Raw genomic sequence first — 23,418 nt, forward strand, 5'->3', positions numbered from 1 at the left:
TTTTTTGCGATAAAAAGCCTTACTATACTATGTCGTATTTTTACGAAAAAAAAAGCCTTACTATACTATGTCGTTTTTTCACGAAAAAAGCCTTACTATACTATGTCGTTTTTTTACGAAAAAAAGCCTTACTATACTATGTCGTTTTTTTGCGATAAAAAGCCTTACTATACTATGTCGTTTTTTTGCGATAAAAAGCCTTACTGAACTATGTCGTTTTTTAACGAAAAAAAGCCTTACTATACTATGTCATTTTTTTGTGATAAAAAGCCTTACTATACTATGTCGTTTTTTTGCGATACAAAGCCTTACTATAGTATGTCGTTTTTTTACGAAAAAAAGCCTTACTATATTATGTCGTATTTTTACGAAAAAAAGCTTTACTATACTATGTCGTTTTTTTGCGATAAAAAGCCTTACTATGTCATTTTTTTTGCGAGAAAAAGCCTTACTATACTATGTCGTTTTTTCACGAAAAAAGCCTTACTATACTATGTCGTTTTTTTGCGATAAAAAGCCTTACTATACTATGTCGTTTTTTTTGCGATAAAAAGCCTTACTATAGTATGTCGTTTTTTTGTGATAAAAAGCCTTACTATACTATGTCGTTTTTTGCGATAAAAAGCCTTACGCCTATGTCGTAGCCTATGTCGTATTTTTACGAAAAAAAGCCTTACTATACTATGTCGTTTTTTTGCGATAAAAAGCCTTACTATACTATGTCGTTTTTTTGCGATAAAAAGCCTTACTATACTATGTCGTTTTTTTGCGATAAAAAGCCTTACTATAGTATGTCGTTTTTTTACGAAAAAAAGCCTTACTATACTATGTCGTTTTTTTGCGATAAAAAGCCTTACTATACTATGTCGTATTTTTACGAAAAAAAGCCTTACTATACTATGTCGTTTTTTCACGAAAAAAGCCTTACTATACTATGTCGTTTTTTTACGAAAAAAAGCCTTACTATACTATGTCGTTTTTAACGAAATAAAGCCTTACTATACTATGTCGTTTTTGGTGATAAAAAGCCTTACTATACTATGTCGTTTTTTCACGAAAAAAGCCTTACTATACTATGTCGTTTTTTTGCGATAAAAAGCCTTACTATACTATGTCGTTTTTTTGCGATAAAAAGCCTTACTATACTATGTCGTTTTTGGTGATAAAAAGCCTTACTATACTATGTCGTTTTTTCACGAAAAAAGCCTTACTATACTATGTCGTTTTTTTGCGATAAAAAGCCTTACTATAGTATGTCGTATTTTTGCAATAAAAAGCCTTACTATAGAATGTCGTTTTTTTACGAAAAAAAGCCTTACTATACTATGTTTTTTTGCGATAAAAAGCCTTACTATAGTATGTCGTTTTTTTGCGATAAAAAGCCTTACTATAGTATGTCGTTTTTTACGAAAAAAAAGCCTTACTATACTATGTCGTTTTTTTGCGATAAAAAGCCTTACTATACTATGTCGTTTTTTGGCGATAAAAAGCTTTACTATACTATGTCGTTTTTTGCGATAAAAAGCCTTACTATAGTATGTCGTTTTTTGCCAATATTAAGCCTTACTATACTGTTATTTTTTTATGAAAAAAGCCTTACTATACTATGTTGTTTTTTTATGAAAAAAGCCTTGCTATACTATGTTGTTTTTTATGATAAAAAGCCTTACTATACTATGTTGTTTTTTGCCAATAAAAAGCCTTACTATACTATGTTATTTTTTTATGAAAAAAAGCCTTACTATACTATGTTGTTTTTTATGATAAAAAGCCTTACTATACTATGTTGTTTTTTGCCAATAAAAAGCCTTACTATACTATGTTATTTTTTTATGAAAAAAAGCCTTACTATACTATGTTGTTTTTTTATGAAAAAAGCCTTACTATACTATGTTGTTTTTTGCCAATAAAAAGCCTTACTATACTATGTTGTTTTTTTTATGAAAAAAGCCTTACTATACTATGTCTTTTTGGCCATAAAAAGCCTTACTATACTATGTCTTTTTTGGCGATAAAAAGGCCTTACTATACTATGTCGTTTTTGGACATAAAAAGCCTTACTATACTGTGTCGTTTTTGGCCATAAAAAGGCCTTACTATGTCGTTTTTGGCGATAAAAAGCCTTACTATACTATGTCGTTTTTGGCGATAAAAAGCCTTACTATACTATGTCGTTTTTTGCGATAAAAAGCCTTACTATAGTATGTCGTTTTTTAACGAAAAAAAGCCTTACTATACTATGTCGTTTTTTTGCGATAAAAAGCCTTACTATAGTATGTCGTTTTTTTGTGATAAAAAGCCTTACTATACTATGTCGTTTTTTGCGATAAAAAGCCTTACTATACTATGTCGTTTTTTGCGATAAAAAGCCTTACTATACTATGTCGTTTTTTACGAAAAAAAGCCTTACTATACTATGTCGTTTTTTGCGATAAAAAGCCTTACTATACTATGTCGTTTTTTTGCGATAAAAAGCCTTACTATACTATGTCGTTTTTTCAAGAAAAAAGCCTTACTATACTATGTCGTTTTTTGCGATAAAAAGCCTTACTATAGTATGTCGTTTTTTTGCGATAAAAAGCCTTACTATACTATGTCGTATTTTTACGAAAAAAAGCCTTACTATACTATGTCGTTTTTTTACGATAAAAAGCCTTACTATACTATGTCGTTTTTTAACGAAAAAAAGCCTTACTATACTATGTCGTTTTTTCACGAAAAAAGCCTTACTATACTATGTCGTTTTTTTACGAAAAAAAGCCTTACTATACTATGTCGTTTTTTTGCGATAAAAAGCCTTACTATACTATGTCGTTTTTTGCGATAAAAAGCCTTACTATAGTATGTCGTTTTTTAATGAAAAAAAGCCTTACTATACTATGTCGTTTTTTTGCGATAAAAACCCTTACTATAGTATGTCGTTTTTTTGTGATAAAAAGCCTTACTATACTGTCGTTTTTTGCGATAAAAAGCCTTACTATACTATGTCGTTTTTTTTTGCGATAAAAAGCCTTACTCTACTATGTCGTATTTTTACGAAAAAAAGCCTTACTATACTATGTCGTTTTTTTGCGATAAAAAGCCTTACTATACTATGTCGTTTTTTGCGATAAAAAGCCTTACTATAGTATGTCGTTTTTTAATGAAAAAAAAGCCTTACTATACTATGTCGTTTTTTTGCGATAAAAAGCCTTACTATACTATGTCTTTTTTTTACAAAAAAAGCCTTACTATACTATGTCGTTTTTTTGCGATAAAAAGCCTTACTATACTATGTCGTTTTTTTGCGATAAAAAGCCTTACTATAGTATGTCGTTTTTTTTTGTGATAAAAAGCCTTACTATACTATGTCGTTTTTTGCGATAAAAAGCCTTACTATACTATGTCGTTTTTTTGCGATAAAAAGCCTTACTATACTATGTCGTTTTTTGCGATAAAAAGCCTTACTATACTATGTCGTATTTTTACGAAAAAAAGCCTTACTATACTATGTCGTTTTTTTACGATAAAAAGCCTTACTATAGTATGTCGTTTTTTTACGAAAAAAAGCCTTACTATACTATGTCGTTTTTTTGCGAAAAAAAGCCTTACTATACTATGTCGTTTTTTCACGAAAAAAGCCTTACTATACTATGTCGTTTTTGGTGATAAAAAGCCTTACTATACTATGTCGTTTTTTAACGAAAAAAAAGCCTTACTATACTATGTCGTTTTTTAACAAAAAAAGCCTTACTATACTATGTCATTTTTGGTGATAAAAAGCCTTACTATACTATGTCGTTTTTTACGAAAAAAAGCCTTACTATACTATGTCGTTTTTTTGCGATAAAATGCCTTACTATACTATGTCGTTTTTTTACGAAAAAAAGCCTTACTATACTATGTCGTTTTTTTGCGATAAAAAGCCTTACTATACTATGTCGTTTTTTGCGATAAAAAGCCTTACTATACTATGTCGCTTTTTTGCGATAAAAAGCCTTACTATAGTATGTCGTTTTTTTACGAAAAAAAGCCTTACTATACTATGTCGTTTTTTTGCGATAAAAAGCCTTACTATAGTATGTCGTTTTTTAGCGATAAAAAGCCTTACTATACTATGTCGTTTTTGGTGATAAAAAGCCTTACTATACTATGTCGTTTTTTCACGAAAAAAGCCTTACTATACTATGTCGTTATTTTGCGATAAAAAGCCTTACTATAGTATGTCGTTTTTTTTGCAATAAAAAGCCTTACTATACTATGTCGCTTTTTTACGATAAAAAGCCTTACTATAGTATGTCGTTTTTTTACGAAAAAAAGCCTTACTATACTATGTCGTTTTTTTGCGATAAAAAGCCTTACTATACTATGTCGTTTTTTTACAAAAAAAAGCCTTACTATACTATGTCGTTTTTGGTGATAAAAAGCCTTACTATACTATGTCGTTTTTTCACGAAAAAAGCCTTACTATACTATGTCGTTTTTTTGCGATAAAAAGCCTTACTATACTATGTCGTTATTTTGCGATAAAAAGCCTTACTATAGTATGTCGTTTTTTTTGCAATAAAAAGCCTTACTATAGTATGTCGTTTTTTTTACGAAAAAAAGCCTTACTATACTATGTCGTTTTTTTGCGATAAAAAGCTTTACTATAGTATGTCGTTTTTTTGCGATAAAAAGCCTTACTATAGTATGTCGTTTTTTAACGAAAAAAAGCCTTACTATACTATGTCGTTTTTTTGCGATAAAAAGCCTTACTATACTATGTCGTTTTTTTTACAAAAAAAAGCCTTACTATACTATGTCGTTTTTTTGCGATAAAAAGCCTTACTATAGTATGTCATTTTTTTGCGATAAAAAGCCTTACTATAGTATGTCGTTTTTTTACGAAAAAAAGCCTTACTATACTATGTCGTTTTTTTGCGACAAAATGCCTTACTATACTATGTCGTTTTTTTACGAAAAAAAGCCTTACTATACTATGTCGTTTTTTTGCGATAAAAAGCCTTACTATAGTATGTCGTTTTTTTGCGATAAAAAGCCTTACTATACTATGTCGCTTTTTTACGATAAAAAGCCTTACTATAGTATGTCGTTTTTTTTACGAAAAAAAGCCTTACTATACTATGTCGTTTTTTTGCGATAAAAAGCCTTACTATAGTATGTCGTTTTTTTGCGATAAAAAGCCTTACTATACGATGTCGTTTTTGGTGATAAAAAGCCTTACTATACTATGTCGTTTTTTCACGAAAAAAGCCTTACTATACTATGTCGTTTTTTTGCGATAAAAAGCCTTACTATACTATGTCGTTTTTTGCGATAAAAAGCCTTACTATAGTATGTCGTTTTTTTGCAATAAAAAGCCTTACTATAGTATGTCGTTTTTTTACGAAAAAAAGCCTTACTACACTATGTCGTTTTTTTGCGATAAAAAGCCTTACTATAGTATGTCGTTTTTTTGCGATAAAAAGCCTTACTATAGTATGTCGTTTTTTAACGAAAAAAAGCCTTACTATACTATGTCGTTTTTTTGCGATAAAAAGCCTTACTATACTATGTCGTTTTTTTACAAAAAAAAGCCTTACTATACTATGTCGTTTTTTTGCGATAAAAAGCCTTACTATACTATGTCGTTTTTGGTGATAAAAAGCCTTACTATACTATGTCGTTTTTTCACGAAAAAAGCCTTACTATACTATGTTGTTTTTTTGCGATAAAAAGCCTTACTATACTGTCGTTTTTTGCGATAAAAAGCCTTACTATAGTATGTCGTTTTTTTACGAAAAAAAGCCTTACTATACTATGTCGTTTTTTTGCGATAAAAAGCCTTACTATAGTATGTCGTTTTTTTGCGATAAAAAGCCTTACTATAGTATGTCGTTTTTTAACGAAAAAAAGCCTTACTATACTATGTCGTTTTTTTGCGATAAAAAGCCTTACTATACTATGTCGTTTTTTTACAAAAAAAAGCCTTACTATACTATGTCGTTTTTTTGCGATAAAAAGCCTTACTATACTATGTCGTTTTTTGCGATAAAAAGCCTTACTATAGTATGTCGTTTTTTTGCAATAAAAAGCCTTACTATAGTATGTCGTTTTTTTACGAAAAAAAGCCTTACTACACTATGTCGTTTTTTTGCAATAAAAAGCCTTACTATAGTATGTCGTTTTTTTGCGATAAAAAGCCTTACTATAGTATGTCGTTTTTTAACGAAAAAAAGCCTTACTATACTATGTCGTTTTTTTGCGATAAAAAGCCTTACTATACTATGTCGTTTTTTTTACAAAAAAAGCCTTACTATACTATGTCGTTTTTTTGCGATAAAAAGCCTTACTATACTATGTCGTTTTTGGTGATAAGAAGCCTTACTATACTATGTCGTTTTTTCACGAAAAAAGCCTTACTATACTATGTCGTTTTTTTGCGATAAAAAGCCTTACTATACTGTCGTTTTTTGCGATAAAAAGCCTTACTATAGTATGTCGTTTTTTTGCAATAAAAAGCCTTACTATAGTATGTCGTTTTTTAACGAAAAAAAGCCTTACTATACTATGTCGTTTTTTTGCGATAAAAAGCCTTACTATACTATGTCGTTTTTTTACAAAAAAAAGCCTTACTATACTATGTTGTTTTTTTGCGATAAAAAGCCTTACTATAGTATGTCGTTTTTTTGCGATAAAAAGCCTTACTATACTATGTCGTTTTTTTGCGATAAAATGCCTTACTATAGTATGTCGTTTTTTAACGAAAAAAAGCCTTACTATACTATGTCGTTTTTTTGCGATAAAAAGCCTTACTATACTATGTCGTTTTTTTACAAAAAAAAAGCCTTACTATACTATGTCGTTTTTTTGCGATAAAAAGCCTTACTATAGTATGTCGTTTTTTTGCGATAAAAAGCCTTACTATAGTATGTCGTTTTTTTACGAAAAAAAGCCTTACTATACTATGTCGTTTTTTTGCGATAAAATGCCTTACTATACTGTCGTTTTTTTACGAAAAAAAGCCTTACTATACTATGTCGTTTTTTTGCGATAAAAAGCCTTACTATACTATGTCGTTTTTTGCGATAAAAAGCCTTACTATACTATGTCGCTTTTTTACGATAAAAAGCCTTACTATAGTATGTCGTTTTTTTACGAAAAAAAGCCTTACTATACTATGTCGTTTTTTTGCGATAAAAAGCCTTACTATACTATGTCGTTTTTTGCGATAAAAAGCCTTACTATAGTATGTCGTTTTTTTGCAATAAAAAGCCTTACTATAGTATGTCGTTTTTTTGCGATAAAAAGCCTTACTATAGTATGTCGTTTTTTAACGAAAAAAAGCCTTACTATACTATGTCGTTTTTTTGCGATAAAAAGCCTTACTATACTATGTCGTTTTTTTACAAAAAAAAGCCTTACTATACTATGTCGTTTTTTTGCGATAAAAAGCCTTACTATACTATGTCGTTTTTGGTGATAAAAAGCCTTACTATACTATGTCGTTTTTTCACGAAAAAAGCCTTACTATACTATGTCGTTTTTTTGCGATAAAAAGCCTTACTATACTGTCGTTTTTTGCGATAAAAAGCCTTACTATAGTATGTCGTTTTTTTGCAATAAAAAGCCTTACTATAGTATGTCGTTTTTTAATGAAAAAAAAGCCTTACTATACTATGTCGTTTTTTTGCGATAAAAAGCCTTACTATAGTATGTCGTTTTTTTACGAAAAAAAGCCTTACTATACTATGTCGTTTTTTTGCGATAAAAAGCCTTACTATACTATGTCGTTTTTTAGCGATAAAAAGCCTTACTATACTATGTCGTTTTTGGTGATAAAAAGCCTTACTATACTATGTCGTTTTTTCACGAAAAAAGCCTTACTATACTATGTCGTTATTTTGCGATAAAAAGCCTTACTATAGTATGTCGTTTTTTTACGATAAAAAGCCTTACTATAGTATGTCGTTTTTTTACGAAAAAAAGCCTTACTATACTATGTCGTTTTTTTGCGAAAAAAAGCCTTACTATACTATGTCGTTTTTTCACGAAAAAAGCCTTACTATACTATGTCGTTTTTGGTGATAAAAAGCCTTACTATACTATGTCGTTTTTTAACGAAAAAAAAGCCTTACTATACTATGTCGTTTTTTAACAAAAAAAGCCTTACTATACTATGTCATTTTTGGTGATAAAAAGCCTTACTATACTATGTCGTTTTTTACGAAAAAAAGCCTTACTATACTATGTCGTTTTTTTGCGATAAAATGCCTTACTATACTATGTCGTTTTTTTACGAAAAAAAGCCTTACTATACTATGTCGTTTTTTTGCGATAAAAAGCCTTACTATACTATGTCGTTTTTTGCGATAAAAAGCCTTACTATAGTATGTCGTTTTTTTGCGATAAAAAGCCTTACTATACTATGTCGTATTTTTACGAAAAAAAGCCTTACTATACTATGTCGTTTTTTTACGATAAAAAGCCTTACTATACTATGTCGTTTTTTAACGAAAAAAAGCCTTACTATACTATGTCGTTTTTTCACGAAAAAAGCCTTACTATACTATGTCGTTTTTTTACGAAAAAAAGCCTTACTATACTATGTCGTTTTTTTGCGATAAAAAGCCTTACTATACTATGTCGTTTTTTGCGATAAAAAGCCTTACTATAGTATGTCGTTTTTTAATGAAAAAAAGCCTTACTATACTATGTCGTTTTTTTGCGATAAAAACCCTTACTATAGTATGTCGTTTTTTTGTGATAAAAAGCCTTACTATACTGTCGTTTTTTGCGATAAAAAGCCTTACTATACTATGTCGTTTTTTTTGCGATAAAAAGCCTTACTCTACTATGTCGTATTTTTACGAAAAAAAGCCTTACTATACTATGTCGTTTTTTTGCGATAAAAAGCCTTACTATACTATGTCGTTTTTTGCGATAAAAAGCCTTACTATAGTATGTCGTTTTTTAATGAAAAAAAAGCCTTACTATACTATGTCGTTTTTTTGCGATAAAAAGCCTTACTATACTATGTCTTTTTTTTACAAAAAAAGCCTTACTATACTATGTCGTTTTTTTGCGATAAAAAGCCTTACTATACTATGTCGTTTTTTTGCGATAAAAAGCCTTACTATAGTATGTCGTTTTTTTTTGTGATAAAAAGCCTTACTATACTATGTCGTTTTTTGCGATAAAAAGCCTTACTATACTATGTCGTTTTTTTACGAAAAAAAGCCTTACTATACTATGTCGTTTTTTTGCGATAAAAAGCCTTACTATAGTATGTCGTTTTTTTGCGATAAAAAGCCTTACTATACTATGTCGCTTTTTTACGATAAAAAGCCTTACTATAGTATGTCGTTTTTTTTACGAAAAAAAGCCTTACTATACTATGTCGTTTTTTTGCGATAAAAAGCCTTACTATAGTATGTCGTTTTTTTGCGATAAAAAGCCTTACTATACGATGTCGTTTTTGGTGATAAAAAGCCTTACTATACTATGTCGTTTTTTCACGAAAAAAGCCTTACTATACTATGTCGTTTTTTTGCGATAAAAAGCCTTACTATACTATGTCGTTTTTTGCGATAAAAAGCCTTACTATAGTATGTCGTTTTTTTGCAATAAAAAGCCTTACTATAGTATGTCGTTTTTTTACGAAAAAAAGCCTTACTACACTATGTCGTTTTTTTGCGATAAAAAGCCTTACTATAGTATGTCGTTTTTTTGCGATAAAAAGCCTTACTATAGTATGTCGTTTTTTAACGAAAAAAAGCCTTACTATACTATGTCGTTTTTTTGCGATAAAAAGCCTTACTATACTATGTCGTTTTTTTACAAAAAAAAGCCTTACTATACTATGTCGTTTTTTTGCGATAAAAAGCCTTACTATACTATGTCGTTTTTGGTGATAAAAAGCCTTACTATACTATGTCGTTTTTTCACGAAAAAAGCCTTACTATACTATGTTGTTTTTTTGCGATAAAAAGCCTTACTATACTGTCGTTTTTTGCGATAAAAAGCCTTACTATAGTATGTCGTTTTTTTACGAAAAAAAGCCTTACTATACTATGTCGTTTTTTTGCGATAAAAAGCCTTACTATAGTATGTCGTTTTTTTGCGATAAAAAGCCTTACTATAGTATGTCGTTTTTTAACGAAAAAAAGCCTTACTATACTATGTCGTTTTTTTGCGATAAAAAGCCTTACTATACTATGTCGTTTTTTTACAAAAAAAAGCCTTACTATACTATGTCGTTTTTTTGCGATAAAAAGCCTTACTATACTATGTCGTTTTTTGCGATAAAAAGCCTTACTATAGTATGTCGTTTTTTTGCAATAAAAAGCCTTACTATAGTATGTCGTTTTTTTACGAAAAAAAGCCTTACTACACTATGTCGTTTTTTTGCGATAAAAAGCCTTACTATAGTATGTCGTTTTTTTGCGATAAAAAGCCTTACTATAGTATGTCGTTTTTTAACGAAAAAAAGCCTTACTATACTATGTCGTTTTTTTGCGATAAAAAGCCTTACTATACTATGTCGTTTTTTTTACAAAAAAAGCCTTACTATACTATGTCGTTTTTTTGCGATAAAAAGCCTTACTATACTATGTCGTTTTTGGTGATAAAAAGCCTTACTATACTATGTCGTTTTTTCACGAAAAAAGCCTTACTATACTATGTCGTTTTTTTGCGATAAAAAGCCTTACTATACTGTCGTTTTTTGCGATAAAAAGCCTTACTATAGTATGTCGTTTTTTTGCAATAAAAAGCCTTACTATAGTATGTCGTTTTTTAACGAAAAAAAGCCTTACTATACTATGTCGTTTTTTTGCGATAAAAAGCCTTACTATACTATGTCGTTTTTTTACAAAAAAAAGCCTTACTATACTATGTTGTTTTTTTGCGATAAAAAGCCTTACTATAGTATGTCGTTTTTTTGCGATAAAAAGCCTTACTATACTATGTCGTTTTTTTGCGATAAAATGCCTTACTATAGTATGTCGTTTTTTAACGAAAAAAAGCCTTACTATACTATGTCGTTTTTTTGCGATAAAAAGCCTTACTATACTATGTCGTTTTTTTACAAAAAAAAGCCTTACTATACTATGTCGTTTTTTTGCGATAAAAAGCCTTACTATAGTATGTCGTTTTTTTGCGATAAAAAGCCTTACTATAGTATGTCGTTTTTTTACGAAAAAAAGCCTTACTATACTATGTCGTTTTTTTGCGATAAAATGCCTTACTATACTGTCGTTTTTTTACGAAAAAAAGCCTTACTATACTATGTCGTTTTTTTGCGATAAAAAGCCTTACTATACTATGTCGTTTTTTGCGATAAAAAGCCTTACTATACTATGTCGCTTTTTTACGATAAAAAGCCTTACTATAGTATGTCGTTTTTTTACGAAAAAAAGCCTTACTATACTATGTCGTTTTTTTGCGATAAAAAGCCTTACTATACTATGTCGTTTTTTGCGATAAAAAGCCTTACTATAGTATGTCGTTTTTTTGCAATAAAAAGCCTTACTATAGTATGTCGTTTTTTTGCGATAAAAAGCCTTACTATAGTATGTCGTTTTTTAACGAAAAAAAGCCTTACTATACTATGTCGTTTTTTTGCGATAAAAAGCCTTACTATACTATGTCGTTTTTTTACAAAAAAAAGCCTTACTATACTATGTCGTTTTTTTGCGATAAAAAGCCTTACTATACTATGTCGTTTTTGGTGATAAAAAGCCTTACTATACTATGTCGTTTTTTCACGAAAAAAGCCTTACTATACTATGTCGTTTTTTTGCGATAAAAAGCCTTACTATACTGTCGTTTTTTGCGATAAAAAGCCTTACTATACTATGTCGCTTTTTTACGATAAAAAGCCTTACTATAGTATGTCGTTTTTTTACGAAAAAAAGCCTTACTATACTATGTCGTTTTTTTGCGATAAAAAGCCTTACTATACTATGTCGTTTTTTGCGATAAAAAGCCTTACTATAGTATGTCGTTTTTTTGCAATAAAAAGCCTTACTATAGTATGTCGTTTTTTTGCGATAAAAAGCCTTACTATAGTATGTCGTTTTTTAACGAAAAAAAGCCTTACTATACTATGTCGTTTTTTTGCGATAAAAAGCCTTACTATACTATGTCGTTTTTTTACAAAAAAAAGCCTTACTATACTATGTCGTTTTTTTGCGATAAAAAGCCTTACTATACTATGTCGTTTTTGGTGATAAAAAGCCTTACTATACTATGTCGTTTTTTCACGAAAAAAGCCTTACTATACTATGTCGTTTTTTTGCGATAAAAAGCCTTACTATACTGTCGTTTTTTGCGATAAAAAGCCTTACTATAGTATGTCGTTTTTTTGCAATAAAAAGCCTTACTATAGTATGTCGTTTTTTTACGAAAAAAAGCCTTACTATACTATGTCGTTTTTTTGCGATAAAAAGCCTTACTATAGTATGTCGTTTTTTTGCGATAAAAAGCCTTACTATAGTATGTCGTTTTTTAACGAAAAAAAGCCTTACTATACTATGTCGTTTTTTTGCGATAAAAAGCCTTACTATACTATGTCGTTTTTTTACAAAAAAAAGCCTTACTATACTATGTCGTTTTTTTGCGATAAAAAGCCTTACTATACTATGTCGTTTTTTGCGATAAAAAGCCTTACTATAGTATGTCGTTTTTTTGCAATAAAAAGCCTTACTATAGTATGTCCTTTTTTTACGAAAAAAAGCCTTACTACACTATGTCGTTTTTTTGCGATAAAAAGCCTTACTATAGTATGTCGTTTTTTTGCGATAAAAAGCCTTACTATAGTATGTCGTTTTTTAACGAAAAAAAGCCTTACTATACTATGTCGTTTTTTTGCGATAAAAAGCCTTACTATACTATGTCGTTTTTTTACAAAAAAAAGCCTTACTATACTATGTCGTTTTTTTGCGATAAAAAGCCTTACTATACTATGTCGTTTTTGGTGATAAAAAGCCTTACTATACTATGTCGTTTTTTCACGAAAAAAGCCTTACTATACTATGTCGTTTTTTTGCGATAAAAAGCCTTACTATACTGTCGTTTTTTGCGATAAAAAGCCTTACTATAGTATGTCGTTTTTTTGCAATAAAAAGCCTTACTATAGTATGTCGTTTTTTAACGAAAAAAAGCCTTACTATACTATGTCGTTTTTTTGCGATAAAAAGCCTTACTATACTATGTCGTTTTTTTACAAAAAAAAGCCTTACTATACTATGTCGTTTTTTTGCGATAAAAAGCCTTACTATAGTATGTCGTTTTTTTGCGATAAAAAGCCTTACTATAGTATGTCGTTTTTTTACGAAAAAAAGCCTTACTATACTATGTCGTTTTTTTGCGATAAAAAGCCTTACTATACTATGTCGTTTTTTAACGAAAAAAAGCCTTACTATACTATGTCGTTTTTTTGCGATAAAAAGCCTTACTATAGTATGTCGTTTTTTTACGAAAAAAAGCCTTACTATACTATGTCGTTTTTTTGCGATAAAAAGCCTTACTATACTATGTCGTTTTTTGCGATAAAAAGCCTTACTATAGTGTGTCGTTTTTTTTTACGAAAAAAAGCCTTACTATACTATGTCGTTTTTTTGCGATAAAAAGCCTTACTATACTATGTCGTTTTTTGCGATAAAAAGCCTTACTATAGTGTGTCGTTTTTTTGCGATAAAAAGCCTTACTATAGTATGTCGTTTTTTTGCGATAAAAAGCCTTACTATAGTATGTCGTTTTTTAACGAAAAAAAGCCTTACTATACTATGTCGTTTTTTTGCGATAAAAAGCCTTACTATAGTATGTCGTTTTTTTACGAAAAAAAGCCTTACTATACTATGTCGCTTTTTTACGATAAAAAGCCTTACTATAGTATGTCGTTTTTTTACGAAAAAAAGCCTTACTATACTATGTCGTTTTTTTGCGATAAAAAGCCTTACTATAGTATGTCGTTTTTTTGCGATAAAAAGCCTTACTATACTATGTCGTTTTTGGTGATAAAAAGCCTTACTATACTATGTCGTTTTTTCACGAAAAAAGCCTTACTATACTATGTCGTTTTTTTGCGATAAAAAGCCTTACTATACTATGTCGTTATTTTGCGATAAAAAGCCTTACTATAGTATGTCGTTTTTTTTGCAATAAAAAGCCTTACTATAGTATGTCGATTTTTTACGAAAAAAAGCCTTACTATACTATGTCGTTTTTTGCGATAAAAAGCCTTACTATAGTATGTCGTTTTTCTGCGATAAAAAGCCTTACTATAGTATGTCGTTTTTTAACGAAAAAAAGCCTTACTATACTATGTCGTTTTTTTGCGATAAAAAGCCTTACTATACTATGTCGTTTTTTTACAAAAAAAAGCCTTATTATACTATGTCGTTTTTTTGCGATAAAAAGCCTTACTATACTATGTCGTTTTTGGCGATAAAAAGGCCTTACTATACTATGTCGTTTTTGGCGATAAAATGCCTTACTATACTATGTCGTTTTTGGCGATAAAAAGCCTTACTATACTATGTCGTTTTTGGCGATAAAAAGGCCTTACTATACTATGTCGTTTTTGGCGATAAAAAGGCCTTACTATACTATGTCGTTTTTGGCGATAAAAAGCCTTACTATACTATGTCGTTTTTTAAAGAAAAAAAGCCTTACTATACTATGTCGTTTTTTAACGAAAAAAAGCCTTACTATACTATGTCGTTTTTTTACAAAAAAAGCCTTACTATACTATGTCGTTTTTGGCGATAAAAAGGCCTTACTATACTATGTCGTTTTTTAATGAAAAAAAGCCTTACTATACTATGTCGTTTTTGGACATAAAAAGCCTTACTATACTGTGTCGTTTTTGGCCATAAAAAGGCCTTACTATACTATGTCGTTTTTGGCGATAAAAAGGCCTTACTATACTATGTCGTTTTTGCCAATAAAAAGCCTTACTGTACTGTCATTTTTTTAATGAAAAAAGCCTTACTATACTATGTTGTTTTTTCCCAATAAAAAGCCTGATTATATTGTAGCCATAGGTTCCCTACCCCTGACTAAGATTCTCACCTTATAATGCTCAAGTGTGTTAAGCATGGTCACTTCTCCCACAACTTCAGAGCTCCCGTCGACTTCTTCAAGAGCAACAAAGTTTCCGTCCCTTTCAAACTCTACGAAGACATGAACCGTAACATTTCACGCACGGTAAGACGACCGGGACGACGGTAGGTGGGTGTGTTTACTCACCGATACAAACACACGTTTGCGGGCTGTTGTAAGTGAATCCGAACTTGGCCTTGAAGGTGTTGAGAATTTTCTCCTTCAACTGCTCCACCGTGTCGCAAGTGAGGGCGACCACCTCCAGGGGTTCGCTAACCTCTCCATCACCACCCACGGCAAACAACGCCTTCAGCCTCTACCCGCACATCATAAATCAGAGTGAGTTTACATGAGATTAAAACTTTGGAACTGAAGGATAAGTACTGCAATACACTCGGTACCAGAGACGTGAAATCCGGCGCCTGCCACAGCAACCAATCCTCACTGAGCGTATAGAGCGCTTTTTCCGTGACGCGGTCCACCGGCCCTCGCTCGATTTGCTGCGTGAGGGCGCTCAGCAACAAGAACAAATGCTGTCCCACATTCTCCTGCACGCAGAAAATGTGTGAGAACCAAACTCAACAACTGGCGGAATCGCAAGAAACGCATCAAAAAAACAGACAAACCTTCAAAAAGCCGTAAAGACAGACGGACATCCAGTTTGTCAGAAGTTTCTCCACCACCGACTCAGTGCGCCGGAGCAACATTTTGGGCTGAGCGTTGTTGTTTTTCTGCATTAAGTCCTTTAACAGCATTTCCATTACGTTGGTAAGGTATGACAAGTTACCGTGGAGCGCCACGGTTAGATGGGATGCCAGAGCGCATCTGGAAATGAAGATGACAGATGAAAAAAATCAATCCGACGACAATGGCGGAAGGATCCACTTACTTGTCTTTAATGGTGAAACTTTTCTGCGCTTCTACCGTGTGAACCACACAGGTAAGAAAACGCGGGTCGCGGATAAGCTCCGACAAAGCCTGGCAATATTCGTCCGGTTGAACTTTGACCTCGTGGTGAGTCGCGTTGGCTACGCATGAGGCCATCAAAGCTTCATTCTGATGAAAAGTCAGGTAAAACCATCAAAAAAGTTATTTGACTGTAACTTTAAGCCTCACTATACTGTGTCGTTTTTTGCCATTAAAAGCCTTACGATACTATGTCGTTTTTTTTTGCCAATAAAAAGCTTTACTATACTATGTTATTTTTTTATGAAAAAAAGCCTTACTATACTGTCATTTTTTTTATGAAAAGAGCCTTACTATACTTTGTTGTTTTTGGCGATAAAAAGGCCTTACTATACTATGTCCTTTTTGGCGATAAAAAGCCTTACTATACTATGTCCTTTTTTGCCATTAAAAAGCCTTACTATACTATGTCATTTTTTGGCGATAAAAAGCCTTACTATACTATGTCGTTTTTGGCGATAAAAAGGCCTTACTATACTATGTCGTTTTTGGCGATAAAAAGGCCTTACTATACTATGTCGTTTTTGGCCATAAAAAGGCCTTACTATACTATGTCGTTTTTGGCGATAAAAAGGCCTTACTATACTATGTCGTTTTTGGCGATAAAAAGGCCTTACTATACTATGTCGTTTTTGGCGATAAAAAGGCTTACTATACTATGTCGTTTTTGGCGATAAAAAGGACTTACTATACTATGTCGTTTTTGGCGATAAAAAGGCCTTACTATACTATGTCGTTTTTGGCGATAAAAAGCCTTACTATACTATGTCGTTTTTGGCGATAAAAAGGCCTTACTATACTATGTCGTTTTTGGCGATAAAAAGGCTTACTATACTATGTCGTTTTTGGCGATAAAAAGGCCTTACTATACTATGTCGTTTTTGGCGATAAAAAGGCTTACTATACTATGTCGTTTTTGGTGATAAAAAGCCTTACTATACTAAGTCGTTTTTGGCGATAAAAAGGACTTACTATACTATGTCGTTTTTGGCGATAAAAAGGCCTTACTATACTATGTCGTTTTTGGCGATAAAAAGCCTTACTATACTATGTCGTTTTTGGCGATAAAAAGGCCTTACTATACTATGTCGTTTTTGGACATAAAAAGCCTTACTATACTATGTTGTTTTTGGTGATAAAAAGCCTTACTATACTAAGTCGTTTTTGGCGATAAAAAGGACTTACTATACTATGTCGTTTTTGGCGATAAAAAGGCCTTACTATACTATGTCGTTTTTGGCGATAAAAAGCCTTACTATACTATGTCGTTTTTGGCGATAAAAAGGCCTTACTATACTATGTCGTTTTTGGCGATAAAAAGGCTTACTATACTATGTCGTTTTTGGCGATAAAAAGGCCTTACTATACTATGTCGTTTTTGGCGATAAAAAGGCCTTACTATACTATGTCGTTTTTGGCGATAAAAAGGCTTACTATACTATGTCGTTTTTGGTGATAAAAAGCCTTACTATACTAAGTCGTTTTTGGTGATAAAAAGCCTTACGATACTATGTCGTTTTTTTTTGCCAATAAAAAGCTTTACTATACTATGTTATTTTTTTATGAAAAAAAGCCTTACTATACTATGTCATTTTTTTAATGAAAAAAGCCTTACTATACTATGTTGTTTTTGGCGATAAAAAGGCCTTACTATACTATGTCCTTTTTGGCGATAAAAAGCCTTACTATACTATGTCCTTTTTTGCCATTAAAAGGCCTTACTATACTATGTCGTTTTTGGCCATAAAAAGGCCTTACTATACTATGTCGTTTTTGGTGATAAAAAAGCCTTACTATACTATGTCGTTTTTGGCGATAAAAAGCCTTACTATAATATGTCGTTTTTGGCCATAAAAAGGCCTTACTATACTATGTCGTTTTTGGCGATAAAAAGGCCTTACTATACTATGTCCTTTTTGGCGATAAAAAGCCTTACTATACTATGTCCTTTTTTGCCATTAAAAAGCCTTACTATACTATGTCATTTTTTGGCGATAAAAAACATAACTATACTATGTCGTTTTTGGCGATAAAAAGGCCTTACTATACTATGTCGTTTTTGGCCATAAAAAGGCCTTACTATACTATGTCGTTTTTGGTGATAAAAAAGCCTTACTATACTATGTCGTTTTTGGCGATAAAAAGCCTTACTATACTATGTCGTTTTTGGCGATAAAAAGGCCTTACTATACTATGTCGTTTTTGGCCATAAAAAGGCCTTACTATACTGTGTCGTTTTTGGCGATAAAAAGGCTTACTATACTATGTCGTTTTTGGCGATAAAAAGCCTTACTATACTATGTCGTTTTTTAAAGAAAAAAAGCCTTACTATACTATGTCGTTTTTTTGCGATAAAAAGCCTTACTATACTATGTCGTTTTTTGCGATAAAAAGGCCTTACTATACTATGTCGTTTTTGGCCATAAAAAGCCTTACTATACTATGTCGTTTTTGGCGATAAAAAGCCTTACTATACTATGTAGTTTTTCGCCATAAAAAGGCCTTACTATACTATGTCGTTTTTGGCCATAAAAAGCCTTACTATACTACGTCGTTTTTGGCGATAAAGAGGCCTTACTATACTATGTTGTTTTTGGCAATAAAAAGGCCTTACTACACTATGTCGTTTTTGGCGATAAAAAGGCCTTACTATACTATGTCGTTTTTGGCCATAAAAAGGCCTTACTATACTATGTCGTTTTTATGCGATAAAAAGCCTTACTATACTATGTCGTTTTTGGCCATAAAAAGGCCTTACTATACTATGTCGTTTTTGGCCATAAAAAGGCCTTACTATACTATGTCGTTTTTTTGCAAAAAAAAGCCTTACTATACTATGTCGTTTTTTTGCAAAAAAAAGCCTTACTATACTATGTCGTTTTTGGCGATAAAAAGCCTTACTATACTATGTCGTTTTTTTGCCAATAAAAAGCCTAAGCCAGATAATACCGTCGAAAAATGTATTCGACTTGCATTAACTTCATGTTTTATGGTCATTTAGCTTTGGTTTACCTCAGGGAAGAAGATTCTGGAAGCAAAGTGTTTGTAGTCCAGGAACGAAATGGTGCTGACATTCTCCAAAAGATCCACTTTTTCCGTCTGCATATCCACAAAACCTTGTCTAATATCATTCCTGATGTCCAGTTCCAGGTTTTCCACTTGCTTATTCATCTTCACCGTCAGCTGTTTTTGCTGACGTCGATAAACCATCATCACCGCCATGAGAATGATGGGAATGAGCAAAAGGACCAAAAACATCAGAGTCAGAATAGGCGTGGTATTCTCCAGCAGGATTGTTTTATCTCCATAAAAAACCTGCAAAAAACAAAGAAAAAAAACAAGACGTTTAATATTAAGCGGACGTGAATGTCTAGGGCAGGGGTGTCAAACATATGGCCCGCGGGCCGAATCCGGCCCGTCTGGTGGTTTGGTCCCCCCGGGGAAGAAAGCTGCATTGTATAAAAAAATATGAATTTTCTTTAAAATTTGTAGTTCTTGTATTATCAGCTAGCAGGCGCAGTGTTTTAATAGGTGCAGACAACATGAATTGACATTTACTTATGTTCTTATGTTATTCTCTTGTTCATAATATATTGTTCATAATGTAAAAGGAAATTTCTGTTAATAAATATTTTGATAATTTACTCATTTTTTGCACTAATTATTAGTATTAGTCACTAATAAGGAGCTGTATTCGGACCGCAGACCAAAGGGAGTTTGACACCCCTGTTCTAGCGTCTCTATGTCAACCTTAAGCTGGCGAAATTTGATGTCAGGAACGTTGTGAATTTCGCAGATGAAAAAATCCGTTTGGTTGCTGGATTCTTTGGACTCCATAACACAAGGGTAATCTTTTCCACCGTAGACACCCAAAGCCGAGACGTCCTTAATGCTCATGTCCAGGTTGTCTACTGTTTTCTACAATATAAGAAGTGACAGGTCAGGTTATTTCGATGACACAAAAAATGGACACATTGCCTTACTATACTATGTTGTTTTTGCCAATAAAAAGCCTTACTATACTATGTCGTTTTTTGCCCAAAAAAAGCCTTACTATACATTGTTGTTTTTTGCCAATAAAAAGCTTTACTATACTATGTCGTTTTTTTACGAAAAAAAAGCCTTACTATACTATGTCGTTTTTTTACGAAAAAAAGCCTTACTATACTGTCGTTTTTTTACGAAAAAAAAGCCTTACTATACTGTGATTTTTGCCATTAAAAAGCCTTACTATACAATGTCGTTTTTTGCCAATAAAAAGCCTTACTATACTATGTCGTTTTTTTACGAAAAAAGCCTTACTATACAATGTCATTTTTTTACGAAAAAAAAGCCTTACTATACTATGTCCTTTTTTACCATTAAAAGCCTTACTATACTATGTCGTTTTTTTTACGAAAAAAGCCTAACTATACTATGTCGTTTTTGGCCATAAAAAGCCTTCCTATACTATGTCGATTTTGTGAAAAAAAAAGGACCTTACTTGTATGGTGACACGAACAACCTGGCCAGTCCTTGTGGAGGTAAAACTGGTGAATTTAGGTTCTGGATAGTAGATAACCGCCTGTGAGCAAGTCAGCGTTTCATTGGATACTTTCAGAGACAGCACACTTATGAAACCCTTCCCAGAGTTTTTAACCGCAGGCGTATTGTAGGTCAGATTCTGCAACCAAAACACACCCACGTCACAAATCTGCAACATGTATAAGATTTGGATGCTCTTGCGCTCACGTGCGAGTGTTTGCTGGTGGGAACGTTGACTTCTTGTAAGTTGTGGCTGTGCAAGATGGCGTCAACGATTTCGAGGTTGGAGCCGACCAAGGTGAGATTTCTTTGTCCGCTGTGCGGTGAAAAAACTTGTTAATACTCGGAACTACAACAATCATTTTGCAGACAGATATAGTTGAAAGAACGTCACAATCGTGCTCAAATCAAACCATAGAAACGGCCCAAAAAGTCACCCGATGGTTGCCGTGACAAAAAAATGATCTGTTGGATTTTCCGACCACAGAAGATAAAGAGGAAGTCGTGTGATGGTGAAACAACACGCTTTTGACAAACGGATGACTTGCCAGGCTAGCTTTTTAATGAAAAAAAAGCCTTACAAGTATAGTATAGTAAGGCTTTTTTTTTTTTTTAGCAAAAAATGACATAGTATAGTAAGGCTTTTATTCATGATAAACAATATAATACAGTAAGGCTTTTTTCCGCAAAAAACGATTAACGATTACCATATTTTTACGACTATAAGGCGCACTTAAAAGTCTTAAATTTTCTCCAAAATAGACAGTGCGCCTTATAATACAATGCGCCTTATATATGGAAAAAAACAGAAAAGGAAAAAACACCATTGTCGGATATTAAAAAATACACAAACGCCTGTACTGAAACAATACTGTTAAATACGCTGATGCCATCTTAGTTTACAACATCTTCCATCATATAGCTCCTCCCCCACTGCAAGATTTTATACAAAAAAAATCCAAAACATCAACAATGGCTGGCTCTAGAGGTGACTGTAAAGTAGTGAGTGTTTCATACCTGGAAGTCAAAAGCAATTACCGTATTTTCACCACTATAAGGCACACTTAAAAGTCTTAAATTTTCTCCAAAATAGACAGCGCACCTTATAATACAGTGCGCCTTATATATGGAAAAAAATGTCATTCATCGTGGGTGCGCCTTATAGTCGTGAAAATACGGTACTTAATAATTTCGAGTTCCAGATGCTAACAAAACAGCCAGAAAGTGCTAAAAAAAAAGAGCAGATTAAAACATTGATTAAAACTGACCTGCTCCAAGAAGTTCTCGGCGTGATAGAAAAGCAAGATGGAGCTGACGTGTAGGTCACCACGCTGTTGCCGTAGCAACCGCCATCGGGGAGGACAACGCACACCCGCGCCGTCCCTTTACCCCGAATGGCGGGAATGTGGAAAATCAGGTGCGTTCCATTGTTGCTCAAAACAGGAGACCTGAGAAAATGAGTGTTCCAATTTTTATCATGTCTTTTAAAAATAATAATAATAATAATAAGGAAATTTTGCAACACTCACTCCTGTGGCATACAGTCCGTGTCAGTCTGGATTCTCACTGTGGTCACGTGACCGAGATTGTCGCCGGACATCATGGCGGAATTGTGTCCGTGGAAAGACACGAGAGCGGGGGTGATGGAGGAGATCTCAGGCTTCTGAGTGGGAGGAAAGATGGTTACAAGTAATTCCCTTTCCTGGTGACAGTGGGCAGGAATCAATGAGACTTACAGTCATGTTGATTTGGGACGGTATCGTTTGGCAAATCTGGTCCTGTTAGGAGACACAGAATTTAGAAATGGATTGGACATTCAGGGACTGAAAAAGTCAAGTACTGTTTAATATCCAAGTACTGTTTAATATCCAAGTACTGTTTAATATCCAAGTACTGTTTAATATCCAAGTACTGTTGAAACCAGCTCTTAAAATTATATTCATGAGAGAATTTAATATCTAAGAGTTTAATATCTAAGAGAGAGAGTTAAAATTTAAGTACTGTTTAATATCCAAGTACTGTTTGATATACAAGTACTGTTTGATATCCAAGTACTTTTGAAACCAGCTCTCAAAATTATATTCATGAGACAGTTAAATATCTACTAGTATAGTACTTAGATATTAAACAGTACTTAGATATTAAACTCTCTCTCATGAATATAGTTTTGAGAGCTGGTTTCAACAGTACTTAGATATTAAACAGTACTGAGATATTAAACTTTACTGAGATATTGAACAGTACTTAGATATTGAACAGTACTTAGATATTGAACAGTACTTGGATATTGAAGAGTACTTAGATATTAAACAGTACTTAGATATTAAACAGTACTTAGATATTAAACAGTACTATGATATTAAACTCTCTCTTAGATATTAAACTCTCTCATGAATATATTTTTGAAAGCTGGTTTCAACAGTAAACTCTCTGTCACCATTTGACAGTGTGTTTTAAGATGCTAAACGTGAAAAGCGCGACAGTAGAGCCAGTTTTTTGTCCGGACTTAGCTGGCTCCAGCATATATATACCAGCAAAAGTAGGAGATTTGACGTCCAAATTATGGGATTAATGCAAAAGTGGAAATACGCAAGAATTACAACACGGGAAGTCATGACTACTCAACAAAACATGTTGAAATACAAACAGATTTGTTCCCGTTTTGAAATCATAAAAAAATATTTATTATTAGCCAAGTTTCAGCCCCCCGCCCCCCCAAAAAAATTATGAAAGTATATAAAATACTCACATCTATTCCTGCTTCCGTAACCCAGGAACAAGCGTTTTGTCTCCAGCTACAACCAACATCCAAACAACTCCGGCACCTGAAGACAAAACCCATTTTAGCCAAAAAAAACA

The 23,418-nt window shown here is 32.4% G+C and overlaps 1 protein-coding gene across 1 annotated transcript in view; it reads right to left on the bottom strand.

The window, feature by feature from the left end:
* The window catches only part of plxnc1 (plexin C1), a 41,417-nt gene that overhangs the window by 4,736 nt on the left and 13,263 nt on the right, over positions 1-23,418 (bottom strand). Inside the window, exons 10-22 of the mRNA XM_077709287.1 lie at positions 23,309-23,384; positions 22,296-22,337; positions 22,089-22,222; positions 21,828-22,007; positions 20,767-20,875; positions 20,519-20,698; positions 19,786-19,953; positions 19,048-19,350; positions 15,959-16,125; positions 15,696-15,894; positions 15,471-15,617; positions 15,217-15,385; positions 15,040-15,140 (exon numbers count right to left, since the gene is read on the bottom strand). Of these exons, the coding sequence (XP_077565413.1) occupies positions 15,040-15,140; positions 15,217-15,385; positions 15,471-15,617; positions 15,696-15,894; positions 15,959-16,125; positions 19,048-19,350; positions 19,786-19,953; positions 20,519-20,698; positions 20,767-20,875; positions 21,828-22,007; positions 22,089-22,222; positions 22,296-22,337; positions 23,309-23,384 (1,975 nt within the window). The remainder of the gene's footprint in view (positions 1-15,039; positions 15,141-15,216; positions 15,386-15,470; positions 15,618-15,695; positions 15,895-15,958; positions 16,126-19,047; positions 19,351-19,785; positions 19,954-20,518; positions 20,699-20,766; positions 20,876-21,827; positions 22,008-22,088; positions 22,223-22,295; positions 22,338-23,308; positions 23,385-23,418) is intronic.

Source organism: Stigmatopora nigra, chromosome 23 (assembly GCF_051989575.1).
Source record: "Stigmatopora nigra isolate UIUO_SnigA chromosome 23, RoL_Snig_1.1, whole genome shotgun sequence".
Taxonomy (NCBI): domain Eukaryota; kingdom Metazoa; phylum Chordata; class Actinopteri; order Syngnathiformes; family Syngnathidae; genus Stigmatopora; species Stigmatopora nigra.